The sequence below is a fragment of the Oncorhynchus mykiss genome, chromosome 3 (assembly GCF_013265735.2).
Source record: "Oncorhynchus mykiss isolate Arlee chromosome 3, USDA_OmykA_1.1, whole genome shotgun sequence".
In the NCBI taxonomy this organism is placed as follows: Eukaryota; Metazoa; Chordata; class Actinopteri; order Salmoniformes; family Salmonidae; genus Oncorhynchus; species Oncorhynchus mykiss.
In genome coordinates, this window is record NC_048567.1 from 60,570,574 (window position 1) to 60,592,755 (window position 22,182).

The following is a 22,182-nucleotide window of genomic DNA, read 5'->3' on the forward strand; positions in this document are numbered from 1 at the left end:
AGAGGTAGCAGGCTAGCTGTAACAGCACTGTGGTTTTGATAGAGAGAAATAGACTGGGCGTGATCACTCACAGACAACAACCCTTACACAGGCGCCCGACAAACATTTGCACGAAAAGCACAGAGAAAATTGTTCTGCTATACAGTCGGATGGACATGACTGATTTGTTCACACCTCGTTATGAAATTTAACATGGGGCATGTGGAGTATGGATGGTTTAAATATCAGTGCACATAACTGGTCATGATATGCAGGGAGGACAGCAAGCAGTACAGCTATATAAGCAACTGTGGAGTAAATGGTAAGCCTACACAAACAATAGCCTACAAGCAATTAAGAAAACAGGAAAATATAAAGAAATGTATTCAATGACCATGAATAAAAGCTTGTATGAATCAAGTTATTCCACTGCAAGAAACTATTCCTGCAGTCTTTGTAATGGTTCATGTGCTTCCTCCCGAGGTTGAGGTACTGTAAGTCTGCATCCCAAATAGCACCAAATTCCATATATAGTGCACTGCCTTTGAACAGGGCCCATAGGGTCAAAAGTAGTGCACTATATAGGGAATTGGGTTCCATTTGGGACGGAGCCATGTTCTGGTGGGGTTTAAAGGTTTAATCCAGATGGTCAAATCTGAAAGACCCGCCTATGTAAGAACATCAAGCATTTCCCTCATGGTTATCTTACGATGGGAAAGAATTTGTTTATCCACCCTTTTCAGAAGCCCTGCTGGTTCCAAGTCCAAGAGGGAAAAAAAGAGAGAGAGAGAGAGAGAGAGAGAGGGGGGGGGGGGGGGGGGGAAGGGGGGGGGGGTTAAGCTTAATTTATTCGCATAAAAGAAAGAGTGAAAGAAAAAAATAGCACAGATTTTTTTTTTTACTGGTAAAAACTGTGTGCCGATGACCTAAAAGGGCCTATATGAAAACCACCACAAAACCCAATATACAAATAAGTACCAAAAAAAAGTTCTCAAATCAGTTAAACAGAGCATACTAATTATAAATGTATATTATACAGTGGCTTGCGAAAGTATTCACCCCTTGGTATTTTTTCTATTTTGTTACCTTACAACCTGGAATTAAAATAGATTTTTGGGGGGATGGTATCATTTGATTTACATAACATGCCTACCACTTTGAAGATGCAACATATTTTTCTTGTGAAACAAACAAGAAATAAGACAAAAAAAAACTGAAAACTTGAGCATGCATAACTATTCACCCCCCCAAAGTCAATACTTTGTAGAGACACCTTTTGCAGATGCAAGTCTTTTTGGGTATGTCTCTATAAGCTTGGTACATCTAGCCACTGGGATTTTTGCCCATTCTTCAAGGCAAAACTGTTCCAGATTATTCAAGTTGGATGGGTTCCGCTGGTGTACAGTAATCTTTAAGTCATACCACAGATTCTCAATTGGATTGAGGTCTGGGCTTTGACTAGGCCATTCCAAGACATTTAAATGTTTCCCCTTAAACCACTCGAGTGTTGCTTTAGCAGTATGCTTAGGGTCATTGTCCTGCTGGAAGGTGAACCTCTGTGCCTCTGGAAGACTGAAACAGGTATCCCTCAAGAATTTCCCTGTATTTAACGCCATCCATCATTCCTTCAAATCTGAGAAGTTTCTCAGCCCCTGCTGATAAAAAAAACCCCACAGCATGATGCTGACACCACCATGCTTCACTGTGGGGATAGTGTTCTCGGGGTGATGAGAGGTGTTGGGTTTGCACCAGACATAGAGTTTTCCTTGATGGCCAAAAAGCTAAATTTTAGTCTCATCTGACCAGAGTACCATCTTTCATATGTTTGGGGAGTCTCCCACATATGTTTTGGCGAACACCAAATGTGATTGCGTATTCTTTTCTTTAAGCAATGGCTTTTTTTTCTGGCCACTCTTCCGTAAAGCCCAGCTCCGTAAAGCCCAGCTCTATGGACAGATACTCCAATCTCTGCTGTGGAGCTTTGCAGCTCCTTCAGGGTTATCTGTTGCCTCTCTGATTAATGCCCTCCTTGCCTGGTCTGTGAGTTTTGGTGGGCGGCCCTCTCTTGGCAGGTTTGTTGTGGTGCCATATTCTTTCCATTTTTAATAATGAACTTAAATGGTGCACCGTGGGATGTTCAAAGTTTCTGATATTTTTTTGTAACACAACCCTGATCTGTACTTCTCCACAACTTTATCCCTGACCTGTTTGGAGAGCTCCTTGGTTTTCATGGTGCCGCTTGCTTGGTGGCGCCCCTTCCTTAGTGGTGTTGCAGCCTATGGGGCTTTTCAGAACAGGTGTGTATATACTGAGATCATGTGACACAGATTACCCACAGGTGGACTTGAACTAATTATGTGACTATTGAAGAAATTGGTTGCAAGAGATCTTATTTAGGGGATTCATAGAAAAGGGGGTGAAAACATATGCACACCACTTTTCAGTTTTTTTTTTTTTGAATTTTTTGAAACAAGATCCTTTTTTCATTTCACTTCACCAATTTGGACTATTTTGTGTATGTCCATAACATGAAATCCAAATAAAAATCCATTTCAATTACAGGTTGTAATTCAACAAAATAGGAAAAATGCCAAGGGGGATGAATACTTTTGCAAGGCACAGTATACTCAATATACAGAACAAAAACATGTTTGATTATGTGTGAGAGTTAGGCTACATGGAGGAGACTACTGGGTAGTTTGGTTCACCAGGGTGACCTCTAGTCTATGTTTGAAGTTATTGAAGGATGATGATGTTTTGGCAATGTGACGATAGGAATTCCAGAGTATGGAACTTCTGTATCTGATGGGGAATTGACTGTGTGAGGTGCGGCAGCGGTTATCACAGTGTCTTGTATTGTATGCATGGATTTGGGAATTAACCTAGAATATTCTATTGAAGGGTTTAGGTAGGCTGTCTGAGAGGTAGGGGAGAGAGTAATAAAGAGATATCGTAAGGGAGAGAGAAGACAGTAATAAAGAGAGTAAGAGAGAGAAACTAATAGTGAAAGAGATCGAGAGAGTGAAATAGAGAAACAAAGACAGCGAGAGAAACGAGAGAGAGAGAAAGAAAGAAGAGAGAGCAAGAAACTAATAGAGAAATAGAGAGAGAGAAAGAAAGAGATTGAGTAAGAGATAGAGTCAGTAATATAGAGAGACAGTAAGAGAGAGCAAGAGAGAAAGAGTGAGAGACTATTTGCACACAATATTTTGGACATTTGTGGGTGTAATGTTTACTGTTCATTTTTATTGTTTATGTAACTTTTGTTTATTATCTACTTCACTTGCTTTTGCAATGTTAACATGTATGTTTACCATGCCAAAAAAGCCCTTAACTTGAAAAATTGAATTGAGAGAAAGAGAGAGTAAGAAAGAGAGAAAGCGAGAGAGGCACCTCATGTTCTCTCATTCTAACACTGCAGCAACACCACAGAACGAGCCAACACCGACCTCGCTTTTGGCAACTATAATAACAAGGTCAGATTTTAAAACAAAACATTACCCGCCAAATTGCAAATTACATTACATAACCAATTGAGACCTCTCTCCATCCAAACAATGATAATGTAACTGTGGTACAACAGAACAGACAGGCCCAGACAGGTTGTCTCCCAAACAGCACTTTATTCCCTATACCCCATAGGGTTCTTGTCAAAAGTAGTGCACCATATAGGGAATAGGGTGCCATTTGGGACACACTCCCGGTGTCCACGAGCACAACCCTTACATAACATCATGGTGTTAACACACACCAACTTCACCCGACACAACTCCTCTCATTCACCCACACTGACCAAAGGTAAAACAAATCCATTTAAAAAAAAGCATGCACGCGTGCTGACTGGAGAATGTTGTCATGACCATAGAGGTCCTATAATTCACTTTTCTATTCATTTAGTTGGATATGACCCACAACCAGGACAATATTCATTGGGAAGAGACCCTGATCTTCTGATTGGAGGACCCTTCATAATATCACAGGAAGTGGTGACTTGATGTTTGGTCTCAAGAGCAGCTCTCTCAAATTTGGGTTCCGGCCTTTTCTCTTTTTCATTGTCCAAAAATGTGGGTGAGCCCGGTTAACACCCTACCACGAAACACATTATGGAACTTCCTGTCTGTTCAATCTGGAAAAGAGTTCAAATGAAGATCAGCAGGGACAAGTGAAATGGGGGGAGAAGGGAGAGGAGAGGAGAGGAGAGGAGAGGAAGAAGAGAGGGAGAAGAGAGGGAGAAGAGAGGGGCAGATGGTGTTTTGTGATGAAGTGACAACACCTTTGGTTACAGGAATTATACCCTTAAATTCCCCTGCTTATATAAATGAACACATGCATGATTCACAGACTCTATAATGTGAGGACAGAGGATAATAATTATATTAGTTGTGAAGATGACTTTATTGTCCAGTGTACACACTACTGAAACTCCTGTACTTTTTCTACCCGAGAGTCAGACCACGCTACTGCAGCCAGGAATGACTTGTTAGACTACATCATTAAACAGTTACATGAACAGGGGAAGGAGGTTAAGATTACTTCACAAATCAAAACGTGTTCTCTCTTTTAAAGGGTTAGATGTATTCCCAAAGCATGAGATCACCTCAAAACATAGCAGCAACTTATTAGGAAAGACCTGGGCATCAGTTTCACTAGGCCATAACTACAAGATGTGATCCCTATGGCAGCTCTGGGTTGGGTCCCAAATGTCACCCTATTCCCATAGGTCTCTGGTCAAAAGTACTGCACTATGCAGGGAATAGGTAGCCATTTGGGATCCAGACCTGGGCTCTGGGTTCTGACTGAGAAAGAGAGGATCATTACGGATGAGACGTTTGGACTGGAAAGGAAAGGAGAGACATGGTGTGCAAAAGTCTGGGGTAAGGTTTAAGGTTTCAGCTTACTGAACTAAACCAACCCCCATCACCACCACCACCATTTATGTAGTCTTCTTTGTGGTTTGTTGAGAGAAAGAAAGGAGAAACACCCAGCTCCTACTGGAATACTGTGTATTTGCATCCCAAATGGCACCCTATTCTATTATACAGGAGTTCTCAAACTTCTTGGGTCCAGTGACACCTTTTGTGATTGCAAATATATCAGGGACCCCTTCGTTATCAGAACACAAATAAAAATAGTCTACAAGGAGTTTTACTATGATGTCTGCCGATACCATTTACAAGGCCAGCCTCTTGGCATCGGAGTGAATTCTGTCATGTGGCAGAGAGATTTAAAACAAATTTCAGAACTTTTACGCATTTTGCCATGAGGCAGAGCAAACTTTTCGGTTTTAAAGCTTAAATTACACTGCATTTATGTACAAATATATATTTTTTGAAAAATGTATAATTGGTGGAGTACTGTTCATACCAATATCCCTGTGAGCCCCACAAGCCCATGTTGCCCAGGGTTAAGAACATAAATTGTACATGAATATTATTACATTGTTTTACACACTTTAATCTATTAGTAATATTCATTAAAAAAGAAGTGCAAGAAAATGTATAAGAATAATAAATCTGACCGTAGACCACCTGCAGTAACTCTGCGGACCCCACTTTGATAACCCCTGCCCCAATCAGTGCACTACTTTTGTCAAAACTAGTGCACTACACAGAGAGTAGGGTGCCATTTGAAATTCAGACTGTTCTCTTCCCTTGGACTGGACAGGAAGTGGATAATCAGTGAGAACGGGAAGAGCAGGGATCAACTTCCGGTTGAATGCCGGGGAAAGAAAGAAATTCTGGCTAAACCACGCCCATCATGAAAAACATTCTGGGTAAACATTACACAAGACTGCTGCCTGAGTCAATCAAACTTGCCTCATCACTGATTACTGTATGCATTAAATCATTCAGATCAATTCAGAAACAAAGTGCTCCTTTTTCTTTATTTTCTTGAATAGTCACCAGTTGAAGTGTCCTGGGGTCAGTTGGGGTCACTCAGTCAAGCACCTGATTCATTTTTTCTACTGTATGCATTATCTTTGTTCATTAGCTACTACACTCACACACACACACACAGTATTGAAATGATAAACTGATGGGGAGCCTATAAGGTTCTCTACAGCCAAAAACATTTCTGATTTTATTTGACCAAGGGGAAAAACTAGGTATGTTTATATGCTACTGCTACTGCATAAGAGTATGACGAGTATGAAGTAAGAGGTGCAGTACATTTGCAACGAAGCTGAGAGATGGCTAATGACGAACTCTGAAGTCTACAGCAAATGCAGTGCAGAGAAAGCTTGTGGTTATCCTACAGGCTATATTATGCCACAGTGACACCTACTGGACAAAATTGTTAATTGAACCTATAATTTAAACCGGTGGTTCTTAAACCTCTCCTCGGAGACCCAATGTAGTTGAACTATTCCAGAACTAGCACACCTGATTTAACTAGTCAACAAATGATCAAGCCCATGACTAGGTGAATGAGGCGAGCTAGTTCAGGGCTACAACAAAATTGTGAAATGTCTGGGGATCCCCAAGAAGAGGTTTGAGAACCACTGATCTAGGCTAAAAAAGAACAACTCCTCACACCACCACTGTGCTACTCCTGGCACTAAAGTCCCTTCTGTCAGTGCTACACACACACTTCTGTCAGTTCACTATACACTACAGTCCAGGAGATTTTGTCAAGCAGAACACATCAGCAGGCCTACTGTAGGCTATGCCATGTACACACCTGGGTCGAGGTGGGAAAACGTCCCGATAACGAAGTCCAGCGTTGAGACAGCCAGCACGGCCAGTAGTATCAGCTGGAGACGGACGATCCATTTGACCCCGGCGAGGTTAATACCCAAAAGGCCGAGCAGGACAGCCACAGACATCCCTCTAACGGCCCACTCACTCTGCAGGCTCAGGAGCTGAGCAATAGACTCTGAGAACCCTGTGATATACATGGCCCCAGCCACACACTGTTGAAATCAAAACACACACAGAAGACATACATGAGATCTTGTATGTAAACATATTGATTCTTCTTTTATTTATTTAGCTGTATGATCTTTGTTTTAAAAGGTGAGTTGACTGAAGGTAAGTTGTCCTTTACCACAATGCAAAGGGTTGCAGGAGGATGAAGGGGGAATGAAAACATGTACACACACATGGTGTTTCTCACCTGGCCGAAAACATACAGGAGCCCCACGGTCCCACCTACTCTTCCTCCCAGGACAGTAGAGATCATGGAGTAAACTCCACCACTACCGACACCACAGCGCTCGCAGACGCCGATGCCTGACATCACTGTTACCAGGGCAACGATAACCACCACGGATACCAGGAGCATACCTAGCAATACACCTAGGTTCCCCTTACATCATCAAGAGAAAAAACAAAAAGAAAGTCATACAATATATGGAACAGGTCCTTGTATGTCTAGATCAGCCCAGCACTAACACTACCTATTCAACAAATCATTGAATCGCTATGCCCTTGACTAGTTGAATCAGGTGTTTTAGTGCTGGGCTATAGAACCAACATGTGCACACCGTAGGGCAGAACTACTCAAGTACTATTTCAGAAGGTCCAGTCACACAAATTTCCTAGGTGGCAAATGTCCGAATGGATATTGTCATTTATCGGCATAGTAACAAACCCCCAAATCACAACCCATGCAAACCCAAACTGTTCAAACTGTTCACACCCCTCTTGATGGAGTAGAGAAAGTTTTCCAGTTTTAATGCTCATTCCCTACAATTCTACAAAATGTGGCAGATAGAAATTTTGCCATGTCCTGTGAGTACATATGATACCAGGGGTTGAAGCCCAACAGATCTATTATACACTTTGGGGGGGGGGGGGGGTCAGGACCAGCAGTCTATATTGAGACTATTGACCTGGCTCTGGGTTCGGATCCAGCCTGTGGTCCGCCTGTTCAGTATGCAGACCCCTAGGTGAGCAAACTCATGCCTACAGCTACCTTCCCTGGGACTGCAGTTGAAAACTAGCTAGCTGGCCAAATCTGGTAAATTTACATAAATGTTGATAGGTGTGCATTGTCCCTGTCAAATGTATTGAATGAAATTAAATTAAATTCAAACTCACCACCAGCCACCCAGTGCGGAGGAACAACACCACACCAAAGATGTTGATCATACAGGTAGTAAAGACTCCGTCCCACGTCCCAAACAGGACAGGCTCCCACACAAACAGCTTCACCCTCCACCATGGCTGAGAGAGATGCTGCGACCCCTGCAGTTTAGAATAGACGACATTTCCCGATTTTTACCAGACCTGCACAACTTTTATAGTCTGGTCCAGTAGGGATTTTAGCATGTAAATCTTGGTGGGGCAAAAAATATATATATATTGTTTTTGACGCATGCCAGCAAAGCCACTACACAACACTAAACAATCAATGAATTGCACTATAACAGTGACAAACGGTGCCCACAAACTGTTAGGGCCTACATAAAGCTGTCCCAATAGCAGAGCTTTCTTTTCAGCACCATGGAGTGAATCCTTACCATTGCAAAACCTGGCTAACAGCAGGGCCTTGTCTGGCGGCGAAACAGTTAATTCAGCCTCATTTACTGACTTAAAAAAACGTGGTTTCTACTGACAATTGAGATGTACAAACTATGATTAAGACAATGAGCGAGCTAGGACGAACGTAGTCAATATAACTATTTTTCAGCACTTTTTAAATGTACAGTGACATAATTCATAACATGGGCTGTTCTTGCAGTATTCTCCCTGTACACCAAGTCAGACCTGTAGGATAAATAAAGGCGGCATATAAGCAGACAATAAAAGCTCTTACAATATTAGATTGTTACATTTCTCTAAAACAGGCTATAGGCTACATGTGCACCACCAAGTCAAAACAGTAGGCAAAAGGATGAGGGGGAATGGGAACTAATTATTAGGGTGAGGGACATGGGCTATTAACAGCTTACTACACAACTTACACTTAGTATTACTTCCTTAGCTACGGTATACATATCTCCCTGGCATATTGCATCATTAATGCAGCAGCATACAATACATGCTGTGCTCACTTGACAAGGATGGTGGCGCGACGGTCCTTGTGGGAAAATTTTGTCATCAAACTTTGACATCAAAGTCTGGCATTCTCTGGATTTTTCTGGCACTTTCAAGACGACTGGGAACTTGGAAAAAACAAGATTGAATCATGACGTCAGTGATCTTCAGGTCGGAGCACTAGAAATAGGCCCGACTTGGAATTCTGAGTTGTTTTTTACGACTTCCCAGTTGTATTAAACTCACTGAAGTTTGGGATTTCCCAGTTCAGAGTTTCCAGTTCTTTTGAACGCGGCAGAAGTCATGCTGGATTGACAGCATGGTCAATGCATTCAACCTTTTCTGGCCCATGGTGTTGAATGTATTTCCAAGATGGCGTAGCAGTCAGACGTCTTTGTCTTGTCCCATGTATCTTTTTGTAGCTTTTTCTCCGCATTCTTTTTAATATTTTTCCTAAACCTCAACTTCAAAATACTCTCCTGTAATCCGCCTCACCCAATGTGGTGTGCATCTGAGGCTAGCTAGCTAACTAGCTACTAGCTATCAGTCACCTAACCTTTAGCTCGGAAAGCTCTCACCAGTTCGTACAACGCATTTCAAACCAGAGCATACCGGACCTATTTTTCTCTCCATATCCCCAGATTCCTACAGCAAACTCTGAACCCTTTCATCTGGATCATGGCAGCTAGCTAACCACAACCCGGGATGACTACTCCTGGCTAATGTTTCCGTCCCGTAGCAAGCACCAACTAGCATGGGGCTAGCCCATGCTAAACCCATCTCCCAGCTAGGGCTCCTGGGCTACTCACTCCTGAAGCCCACTCCTCGGCTACAATATCCGGACCCCTTCTAGTGCCGGTACGGGGCACGACTGGAATACCGACATAATCTGCCCAAGGATCCCAACAGGCCCCTCAGGTGCGACGTCCCCTGAAGGCCCATTATGCTAACCACAGCCTGCTAGCTATCTGTAGCATATTGGACTGCTAGCTGATCCACCGGCCAGTTTCTTGGACCACTATACCCATTTTGCCAATTGGACTTGGACCCCTCTGCTACTTGGAACCCTACTAATTCCACGACTGGTCTATCGACGTCACCGCACGAGGAGGCAAAAACAGACTTTTCCCCCATCGCGACGTCCCTCTAAGTCCCTTATGCTAGCTTGCTAGCCCCGGCCTGCTAACTGCTAGCATCGGCCTGCTAACTGTCTGAATCGCTGTGTCCCCAGCCAGCCCAACCACTCACTGGACCCATACAATCACTTGGCTACGCATGCCTCTCCCTAATATCAATATGCCTTGTCCATTACTGTCCTGGTTAGTGATTACAGTCTTATTTCACTGTAGAGCCTATAGCACTGCTCAATATGCCTTAACCAACCATGTTGTTCCACCTCCCACATATGCGATGACATCACCTGGTTTAAACGTCTCTAGACACTTTATCTCTCCCTTCATCACTCAATGCCTAGGTTTACCTCCAATGTACTCCCTTCCTACCATATCTTTGTCTGTACATTATGCCTTGAATCTATGCTATCGTGCCCAGAAACCTGCTCCCTTCGCTCTCTGTTCTGAACGTGCTAGACGCCCAGTTCTTATAGCTTTTAGCCGTAACCTTCTCCTACTTCTCCTCTGGTGATGTAGAGGTTAATCCAGGACCTGCAGTGCCTAGCTCCACTCCCACTCCCCAGGTGCTCTCATTTGTTGACTTCTGTAACCGTAAAAGCCTTGGTTTCATGCATGTTAACATTAGAAGCCTACTCCCTAAGTTTGCTTTATTCACTGCTTTGGCACATTCTGCCCACCCAGATGTCTTAGCCGTGTCTGAATCATGGCTTAGGAAAACCACCAAAAACCCTGAAATTTCCATCCGTAACTATGACATTTTCCGCCAAGATAGAACTGCCAAAGGGGGCAGTGTTGCAATCTACTGCAGAGATAGTAAGATAGCCTGCAGAGTTCTATCAGGTCTGTACCAAAAAAAATTGAGCTTCTACTTCTAGAAATTCACCTTTCCAGAAACAAGTCTCTCACCGTTGCCGCTTGCGATAGACCCCCCCCCCCTCTGCCCCCAGCTGTGCCCTGGACACCATATGTGAATTGATTGCCCCCCATCGATCTTCTGAGCTCGTGCTGCTAGGTGACCTAAACTGGGACATGCTTAATACCCCGGCCATTCTACAATCTAAGCTTGTTGCCCTCAATCTCACACAAATTATCAATGAACCTACCAGGTACAACCCCAAATCCGTAAACATGGGAACCCTCATAGATATCATCCTAACTAACTTGCCCTCCAAATACACCTCTGCTGTTTTCAACCAAGATCTCAGCGATCTGTGACAAATTTTTTCCTGCATCCGTAATGGGTCTGCGGTCAAACGACCACCCCTCATCACTGTCAAACGCTCCGTAAAACACTTCTGCGAACAGGCCTTTCTAAGTGACCTGGCCGGGGTATCCTGGAATGACATTGACCTCAAGGCTTAATAAACACCTGCTGCACTCTGCTCGTGAATCTACACCTTTTTCTCCTTGATTATTAATTACAAGCCAACTACATATCTCAACTTTCCAAATATTAAGCACGTTGCTTATATTTCCAACAGGAGTATAGCCTATCTGGGTGGCAGGAAAATAAACCACGGGGAAAAGCGTCCTCCATTTGCTATTTAAGTGCATAGATGACATGTATTTTGTTCCCGCTGCCGCTGTTTCGATACAGGTGCGTGATAATGGTCCATTCTAAATCAAAACAAATGTTGCACATATATTATTTAGTTTATGTAGACAAAATTAAATCAAGAATAGTCTGATCGGTGACAATATTAGCCTATCACTTGTGAATGATATATTTTCACTTTTGAATGATGCCCAGCATAACAATGCCTTTTTGTGACTTGTTCGAATCATTGTCGCACACCTCATATAGCCTAGCGCATAGGCCTATGTTTTAATAAGGTTTGTATCGTAACTAAAGAGGTGAAATAACTACTTATAATTAAGCACATTCTGCTAATGGAACATTCACGCTTCTAACCTACTACCATGTGCACATTGCTGCCCTTATAATGTGAAGAAATAGCCTAATAGCCTAATCAACATTTTAAGCTAAATGTTCTGCTCTGTTGCGTCAGCCAAATTTAATAAAAACGTTTTTTTGATGCTAGTGGTTGTATTAATTTGGGATCTACCGCATGCCCCAACTGTCCCAGACAACGTTTGTAATATTTATTTCTCACACAGAATAGGTCAACTTTTGTACTATGGAGGATATTAGATTGACATAGGATAGAGCTTTTGCTGTTCATTAGGCCTACTCATCTTGTTGGCTGACGAAAAGTTAATGTGGACAGTTCTTCCAATATCTTCAATATGCACCTCGTAATTGGATAAGGACGCACGCAGTTGCATCCCGATGTGTCTGTCTTCACTTGTAGCCTGTGAGAAAGACCCGATCATGTGACGGAGAGCAGTGTGATAGAGAGACGCTTCGGATTGCATAGCACACTCAGGGAGAACGTCACAACGCAGCACTCCGATTGCAAAAGGCATGGATTTGTTAGGGTGCATTACTGCCAAAGGGGATGCCATCGTGAAATTCTAGGAATTATCAAGTGCTTGTCAAATTGTGAATTATTAGAGTGTGTACAGCCTGCGCAAAAAAACAAAGCAGAAATCATGCCTTTCAAGCAACTTTATTCAAATAATCATTAGAGTTGCATCATGCAGCCTTACAATGTATTAAAAATCAAAACATATAGCCCAAAAATTGTAGAATAACTAAAGTTAAATTAATAAATTAAGCATAAAGGAGTACCTATTTCTTTGTAAACCGCTCAACACAGAATAGCCGCATTCCCTCAAATCGTTTGGAGAAAATATTTATTTAATTCAGCTTTGTTCAATTGTATTCTCCATCAAACAGTCCTGTCAATACAGGACTAAGATTGAATCGTACTACACCGGCTCCAATGCTCGTCGGATGTGGCAGTGTTTGTAAACTAATACAGTCTACAAAGGGAAGCACAGCCACGAGCTGCCCAGTGACACAAACTCACCAAACGAGCTATATTACTTCTATGTCCGCTTCGAGATGAGGAACACTGAAACATGCATGAGAGCACCAGCTGTTCCGGCAAACTGTGTGATCACGCTCTCCGTAGCCGATGTGAGTAAGACCTTTAAACAGGTCAACATTCACAAGGCCGCACGGCCAGACGAATTACCAGGACGTGTACCTCGAGCATGCGCTGACCAACTGGCAAGTGACATTTTCAACCTCTCATAAACTGGATCTGTAATACCAGCATGTTTAAAGCAGACCACCATAGTCCCTGGGCCCAAGAAAACTAAGGTAACCTGCCTAAATTACTACCGTCTGTAACCATGAATTGCTTTGAAAGGCTGATAATGGCTCACATCAACAACATTATCCAAGAAATACTAGACCCACTCCAATTTGCATACCGCCCCAACAGATCTACAGATGATGCAATCTCTATTGCACTCAACATCGCCCTTTCCCACCTGGACAAAAGGAACACCTATGTGAGAATGCTATTCATTGACTGCAGCTCAGCGTTCCACACCATAGTGCCCTCAAAGCTCATCACTAAGTTAAGGACCCTGGGACTAAACACCTCCCTCTGCAACTGGATCCTGGACTTAATTGAAAATAGAAAGTTGACGGGCCGCCCCCAGGTGGTAATGGGGGCGGCCCGTCACCTTTCTATTTTCAATTTTTTACTGAACAAATATTATTATTATTTTTAACTTTTTTAAGCATTGTTGGCTAAGGGCTTGTAAGTAAGCATTTCACTAAGGTCTACACCTGTTGTATTCGGCGCATGTGACATAAAATTTGATTTGAACATAATATAAAATAATGCCACTGAACTATAAGCAAATCTCGTCTGCTAAATTAACTAATGTAGCACACAGCCATTTGGCATAGCCACATCAAGACCTAACATAAGTACAACTCAGAGTATGCTTTTCTTTTCTTCTGAAATAGACAATATTGTCTTCATATAATGCTTCTTTAGACCTGTCTAAAATAAAAAATTGATTTATTGTGGTGTCGGCTATATAAAATGGATTTATTAGACTTTTTAAAATAGCTGGTAGACATTGTGTGGAAGCCAGGAGATGCTGATTATGTTTATGTTGATTAACAGTCAATACCCGTGAGACCGACAGTTATGTGCTTGACGATCACAGGCTGACAGAATGTTGTGACCGCCACAGCCCTAAATGTTCCGCCACTGATTCCTTCCAAACCACTCATTGTTGAATTTGCGATTTCCAACTTGTTGTGTAATGTTTATGGTCATTGGCCAATGAGCACCAATACAGTGCCAGTAGGATTTGCCAGTAGATTGTCAACGTGATTCATGATGATAGCAAATTTCAATTTACAAAAACAACCAGCACTTTTGTCTTTTGAGCTTCTAGTCATGAAATCTATGCAGCCTACTCAATCACTTTTTATAGCTACTGTTTACAGACCTCCTGGGCCATACACAGCATTCCTCACTGAGTTCCCTGAATTCCTATCGGACCTTGTAGTCATGGCAGATAATATTCACATTTTTGGTGACTTTAATATTCACATGGAAAAGTCCACAGACCCACTCCAAAAGGCTTTTAAAAACATAATCGACTCAGTGGGTTTTGTCCAACATGTCTCTGGACCTACTCACTGCCACAGTCATACTCTGAACCTAAATATTTTGGATCTTAATGTTTTTCCTCATAATCCTCGACTATCGGACAACCAATTTATTACGTTTGCAATCACAACAAATAATCTGCTTAGACGCCAACCAAGGATCATCAAAAGCTGTGCTTTGAATTGTCCAACAACCCAAATATTCCTAGATGCCCTTCCAGACTCCCTTTACGTACCCAAGGATGTCGTACTACAAAAATCGGTTAACCACCTGGAATTAAATTTAATCTTGAGTAATACCCTAGATGCAGTCAAAAAACATTTGTCAAAAAAAACTAGCTCCCTGGCATACAGAAAATACCTGAGCCCTGAAGCAAGCTTCCAGAAAACTGGAAAGGAAATGGCGCTCCACCAAACTAGAAGTCTTCTGACTAGCTTGGAAAGACAGTACCGTGCAGTATCGAAGAGCCCTCACTGCTGCTCAATCATCCTATTTTTCCAACTTAATTGAAGAGAATAAGAACAATCCAAAATGTATTTTTGATTCTGCCACGAAGCAAACTAAAAAACATTCCCCAAGAGAGGATGGCTTTCACTTCTACAGTGATAAATTCATGAACTTCTTTGACAAAAAGATCATGATCATTAGAAAGCAAATTACGAACTCCTCTTTCAATCTGCATGTTTCTCCAAAGCTCAGTTGTCCTGACTCTGCACAACACTGCTAGGACCTAGGATCAAGGGAGACACAAGTTTAAAAAATAATCCTATATCTCTTGACAAATTCATGAAAATAGTAATGGCCTCTAAACCTTCAAGCTGCATACTTGACCCTATTCCAACTAAACTACTAAAAGAGTCCTGTGCTTGGCCCTCCTATGTTGAACATAATAAACAGCTCCCTATCCACTGGATGTGTACCAAACTCACCAAAAGTTGCAGTAATAAAGACTACCTTGAAAAAGTCAAACCTTGACCCAGAAAATATTTTTAAAAACTATTGGCCTACATCGAAACTCCCATTCCTCTCAAACACTTTAGGAAAAGCTATTGCACAGCAACTTACTGAAGACAAACAATGTATACGAAACGCTTCAGTCTGATTTTAGACCCCATCATAGCACTGAGACTGTACTCGTGAAGGTGGTAAATTACCTTTTAATGGTGTCATACCAAGGCTCTGCATCTGTCCTCGTGCTCCTAGACCTTAGTGCTGCTTTTGACGCCATCGATCATTACATTCTTTTGGAGAGATTGGAAAACCAAATTGGTCTAAACCGTCAAGTTCTGGCCAGGTTTAGATCTTATCTGTTGGAAAGATATCAGTTTGTCTCTGTGGATGGTTTGTCCTCTGACAAATCAACTGTAAGTTTCACTGCTATGCGGATGACACACAGCTGTACATTTTGATGAAACATGGTGAAGCCCCAAAATTGCCCTCCCTAGAAGCCTGTGTTTCAGACATAAGGAAGTGGATGGCTGCAAATGTTTCACTTTTAAACTCAGACAAAGCAGAGATGCTAGTTCTAGGTCCCAAGAAACAAAGATATCTTCTGACAATTAATCTTGATGGTTGTACAGTCGTCTCAAATAAAACTGAAGGACCTTGGCATTACTGTGGACCCTGATCTCTCTTTCGACAAACATATCAAGACTATTTCAAGGACAGCTTTTTTCCATCTTTGTAACATTCAAAAATAAGAAACTTTCTTTCCAAAAATGTGGCAGAAAAATTAATCCATGTTTTTGTCACTTCCAGATTAGACTACTGCAATGCTCTACTTTCCAGCTACCTGGATAAAGCACTAAATACACTTCAGTTAGTGCTAAACACGGCTGCTAGAATCTTGACTAGATCCCAAAAATGTGATCATATTACACTGGCTTCCTGTAAAGGCTAGGGCTGGTTTCAAGTTTTTTTTGCTAACCTACAAAGCATTATATGGGCTTACTCCTACCTATCTCTCCGATTTGGTCTTGCCATACATACCTACACGTACGCTACTGTCCCAAACAGCTGGAGGAAGGGCGTTCTCCTATAGAGCTCCATTTTTATGGAATGGTCTGCCTATCCTTGTGAGAGACGCAGATTCGGTCTGGGACCATGCCTCAGGACTACCTGGCCTGATGACTCCTTGCTGTCCCTAGTCCACCTGGTCGTGCTGCTGCTCCAGTTTCAACTGTTCTGCCTGCAGCTATGGAACCCTAACCTGTTCACCGGACATGCTACCTTGTCCAGGACCTGCTGTTTTAAACTCTCTCTCTCTCTCTACAGCACCTGCTGTCTCTAACTCTGAATGCACAGCTATGAAAAGCCAACTGACATGTACTCCGAGGTGCTGACCTGTTGCACCCTCTACAACCACTGTGATCATTATTATTTGACCCTGCTGGTCATCTATGAACATTTGAACATCTTGACCATGTACTGTTATAATCTCAACCCGGCACAGCCAGAAGAGGACTGGCCACCCCTCAGAGCCTGGTTCCTCTCTAGGTTTCTTCCTAGGTTCCTGCCTTTCTATGGAGTTATTCCAAGCAACCGTGCTCCTACATCTGCATTGGTTGCTATTTGGGGTTTTAGGATGGGTTTCTGTATAGAACTTTGTGACATCGGCTAATATAAAAAGGGCTTTATAAATAAATGTGATTGATTGAGCTAGGCTGAAACACCTGCATTTTGGAGATGCCTTAAGAAAGCAAAAAAGAGACCATGTTCGCATACGGCTTTATTAACTGGGTCGCCACTGGTCTGGTCCCAGATCTGTTTGTGTTTTCTTTCCAACTCAACGCCATAACAATGACCATGAGATTTCACAAGACAGCACAAACATATCTTGGACCAGGCTCCCAACTATGTTATCAAAGACTTCCTCATACCCTCAGGGCAGGCAGCATTTGTGGCAACTGTTGACTTTCAGCAAGGTCTTGACTTATAATGATAACCTACCTGAGCGTCCTCATGGAACAGATCCTGGACAGGTGTGGTTTTACTGCCGCTGGCCCTCCTAGACTCCCTAGCCTTCAGAAGTTCTGTCACATCCTCCACGTTAGACCTGTGGAGCATCCAGCCGAATGGCAACGCTTCCATAACCGCTTTGACCAAACCTTTGCCTGCACGCACTCTAGTTTAGTACCCTGGAGTGGATGGATACATAAAGTACACCAGAGTTTAAAACTGAGTGACTCACCTTGAAACAAGGTTAATGTGAATATCACTCCTGGTTAAAAGCATTGTATATTCATTAACCCCCAAAGTATACAAAATCAAAGGGCAATGAAATGCTTGGTTTTCAGACAAACTTCTATCGATAGGGCAGTGTCTCGGAAATAAGCTATAAAATTATGTATCCTTATTTGATGGGAAAAATCATTAGCTTATTTAAATGTGGAGATACAAAAGTAGCCTAATCATTGCCTTACCTTCCATAGAGCCAAATAGAGGTGTGACAACTAAACAGCCACCCGGATGCAGGCAGGTGTGATTATGCAACAGCACGAGCCTGACTTGCCTGGATCATGGTAGGGTAGTTGAATTCGACGAGAGAAAAAAAAATCGAATTACCGGTACATTCCTTGACATAAGATGTATTCACTGGGTCAACATGTAATTTAGTCTTTAAGGAAAACGATTCAATTTTCACGACATTAAATCACGTCCGTTATATTAAATGTGTTGTTTTTTTCTCTCACGATTATGCATATAGGCTATATTGCTGTCAATCGGGAATAGGGACAATTCAATAAACGCAGATCTAAAAAAATTAAATCTCAAATCTCAAATCTAAATCTCGTCCTTATTTCAGCAAATCTGATGTTGGATCAGTGAAAAATCAGCACAATGATGGTTATTTCTTTACCTACCTCAAAAATGAACTACCATCTCCACTGAAGTCCTCAAAAACAGCCTGTTCCAAATATCGAGTTTCTCATTCTAAAATCTTAATACAATAAAAGTACATTAAATATCATATAAATTATTAATGTTGTGATAAAAAAAATCCAACCGTATGTTTTGCCCTCACATTCTGTCTGCACCATAAGCGTAGTATTGCTACGTGTTCGACTAACGTCAGCAGGTAAATGTTTGTTTTGTCCAATGCCACTTTATAGGTGTGTTGCTCTGCTCCAAAAAGATACAGCTACGCCATTTGTTAGTTTTGGCCAACCTTCAAATGTGCATTTGGCAGCAATCCAATTGAAATACCAAGGCGAATTCACAAGTGTTAGACTATGTGTATTTTATATGCCATACGATGGAAAAAAGCCTAATAAATTACCTTTAATTATTAGGTTTATATTACTAAGAAACTGCAGGCCTGCTGTACTGAGAATGTTCATCATGTCCTTCAAAAAAAATAAAAACATTCAAATCAGATGTCACATCTAATAGTAATTTACTGAAATAAATCAGCTACAATTAAAGCAGTACATGACATATTTATATATAAAACAGATCACTCAAATGGACAACTTAAAAGACTGCAAATCAACATCTGGCTTTTGATCAACCACCTGTGAAATTGAATAATTCAATACTTTATCATAACTTGACTAACAAATGTTTTTTTAGGCTTCCTTTAGTTCAATGATCCAGTATGAAAATCAAAATAACTCGGTCTCAAAAGGAAGAAGATTTTGTCCTCAATTGCCCAAGCTCAACATATTCACAATCAAACAATTATCTAATATTAACTGAGAACTGACTGCAATAATGACTGTATATGACTTACATACTTCAGAAGAACCTTTTTACAAGTGACACAATGCATTTTCAAAAATAGAACAAAATATTTGTCAAAATATTTTAACTTTGATATTCCCCCCCCCCCCCCCCCCCCCCCACATTGATGAAACAAGTTTCATTTTTCACCAGCTTATACAAGGACACTTACGGTCAGTTTATGTATAGGGGGTTACTGTGGTGGAACTGTCCCAAAAATTGGTTGCTTTTTTTCACAAAGATAAACAGAAATATGTTCAGTTCCCTCTGTATGGGGTTGAAGGTGCTGCTTTTGGGGTCTAAAACTTATATTATAGGTATTATATACACAGAGTATACAAAACATTAGGAATACCTGCTCTTTCCATGACATAGACTGACCAGGTGAATGCTTTGATCTCTTATTGATGTCACCTGTTACATGCACTTCAACTGTGGGAAGGACTGGTGTCAACATGGGCCAGCACCCCTGTGGAACGCTTGACACCTTGTAGTCTTTGCCCTGTCGAATTGAGGCTGATGAGGGCAAATGTTTTGTACACTGTCTCTCTAAGGCTGTGTTTACACAGGCAGCCCAATTCTGATCTTCTGCCCAATTATGTGCAATAGAGCAGATTTGATTGATCAAAATACCAACTGGTAGAAAAATAGAGTTGGGATGCCTGTGTATACGCAGTCTTAGATAGTCATGGAGAAATACACGCTGTGCTTTTGAAAGTGCTTTCTTTCCCTGGTGTACAGTAGGTCTCATTGAACACTAAAACCATACAATCAGATGACAATTTGACACAAAATGAAAATCGTTTTGGAACCACCTAATGATTGATTAATTTAACATGTCAACATTTCAGCTATATGCCACATGACAATGAATAATAATTTTATTAATTTAGGAGGATGATAATCCAGGTATTCTTCAAACTGACAGTCCAGTCCACAATACTGTAACTACTAGTTCATGTAAGGATGGGTGGACTTCATTACTGCAGGTCAAATCATAGCTGTGGTCCAATGCTATCCAAATCACTACTGAGAGAAATTCAAAAAATGGGTGGCAAAAAGCTATGGTTTCACAGAACATGAAGTAGCTGTGTATTGACAAACAATAAATTGCATTGGCAACCTAATGAAAAGAAAGACCTTCCATAAAACATTATAGACCAGTCTCCAGTCATGTAGCTATTACACCAGGTTGTCCAGAACAGAAAATACACAACTTACTTATAGCAGAGAGACCAACTTTCTATACATTGTACAGAGGGAATGTTTACAGAGCAAAGTTTCGTAGCTGTTGAATCCAGAACAAGGGTATTGTAACACCTAACATTAAATCTAATCTCTTAACCTATTGTAGAAATGTAACAAGTTAGAGAAGCTAGCATTTCATGTAAAACAATGTTGACAAGATTGATTTAATAGCTAGCATGTTAACTAAACAATTTAACTTTAAAAGACACATTAACAATAAAGCACAAAGGAGAGACATCATGCAAGACAAAAATGACTAAGGCAATATAAAAAGAATACTCAAATCAATTTGTCAAGGTACATTTCAAATGTGGCCGTTGTGTTTCGCTTCACATGCAACAATTATTCTGATTCAATATATACCATAGAAACCATTTTATGTAACCTCTGCCTTACTATTCAGAAAGTTATGCATTGTAATATCTATAAAGAAATAGAAAATGTCATTAAAATGTAATTTTGCAAGTCAAAGCTTGATGTTCAGAGCTTTATGGGGCACTAAAAGCCATCCTAACAATTTTACCAAGGTGAGAAACACAGAGAAACGCCTAATAATAAATATACCAGTATATTGCAAAATTAAGTTTGATTTAAAATATCTGTGCCATGAAGGTAGGAAATCAGAAGCGATGCCAGTGGTCAGTCTTTGCTGAAATACCAAGAGGGCTAAAATGTGTGAAAGGGAAGCGCTTATAAAAGGAGGGGAAAGTTGCACTTCCACTTAAAAATAAAGTAACCATTAACCTTGAATTGTATGTTTCAGAAAGTCCAGATGGAGCAGTAGTTTGACTTGACAGTCACCAAGAATGACTATCAACCATACGGTGGAAGCTAGAAATACTTCAAAAAGCACAGAACTAATAAAATATACAGTTGATGTCGGAAGTTTACATACACTTAGGTTGGAGTCATTAGCTTGTTTTTCAACCACTCCACACATTTCTTGTTAACAAAGTTTTGGCAAGTTGGTTAGGACATCTACTTTGTGCATGACAAGTACATTTTCCAACAATTGTTTATAGACAGATTATTTCATTGGATCACAATTCCAGTAGGTCAGAAGATTACATACACTAAAAGTTGACTGTGCCTTTAAACAGCTTAGAAAACTCCAGAAAATCATGTCATGGCTTTATAAGCTTCTGATATGCTAATTGACATAATTTGAGTCAATTGAAGGTGTACCTGTGGAAGTATTTCAAGGCCTACCTTCAAACTCAGTGCCTCTTTGCTTGACATCATGGGAAAATCAAAAGAAATCAGCCAAGACCTCAGAAAATAAATTGTAGACCTCCACAAGCCTGGTTTATCCTTGGGAGCAATTTCCAAACGCCTGAAGGTACCACGTTCAACTGTACAAACAACAGTACGCAAGTACACACACCATGGGACCACACAGCCGTTATACCGCTCAGAAAAGAGACACGTTCTGTCTCCTAGAGATGAACGTACTTTGGTGTGATAAATGCAAATCAATCCCAGAACAGCAGCAAAGGACCTTGTGAATATGCTGGAGGAAACAGGTACAAAAGTATCTATATACACAGTAAAACAAGTCCTATATCGACGTAA

The 22,182-nt window shown here is 41.2% G+C and overlaps 1 protein-coding gene across 3 annotated transcripts in view; it reads right to left on the bottom strand.

Moving 5' to 3' along the window:
• The window catches only part of slc12a8 (solute carrier family 12 member 8), a 28,910-nt gene extending 10,144 nt beyond the window's left edge, over positions 1 to 18,766 (bottom strand). The window contains exons 1-7 of one of the 3 annotated variants that reach the window (XM_021597519.2): positions 18,665 to 18,766; positions 18,504 to 18,580; positions 18,063 to 18,151; positions 17,590 to 17,777; positions 8,022 to 8,168; positions 7,096 to 7,287; positions 6,661 to 6,892 (exon numbers count right to left, since the gene is read on the bottom strand). In XM_021597519.2, the coding sequence (XP_021453194.2) occupies positions 6,661 to 6,892; positions 7,096 to 7,287; positions 8,022 to 8,168; positions 17,590 to 17,730 (712 nt within the window). In that variant the 5' untranslated portion in view covers positions 17,731 to 17,777; positions 18,063 to 18,151; positions 18,504 to 18,580; positions 18,665 to 18,766. Of the gene's footprint in view, positions 1 to 6,660; positions 6,893 to 7,095; positions 7,288 to 8,021; positions 8,169 to 17,589; positions 17,778 to 18,062; positions 18,152 to 18,503 lie in introns of all 3 variants that reach the window. The other 2 variants (XM_021597518.2, XM_021597520.2) reach the window with 2 other exon arrangements.
• Between the last annotated feature and the right edge of the window lie 3,416 nt (positions 18,767 to 22,182).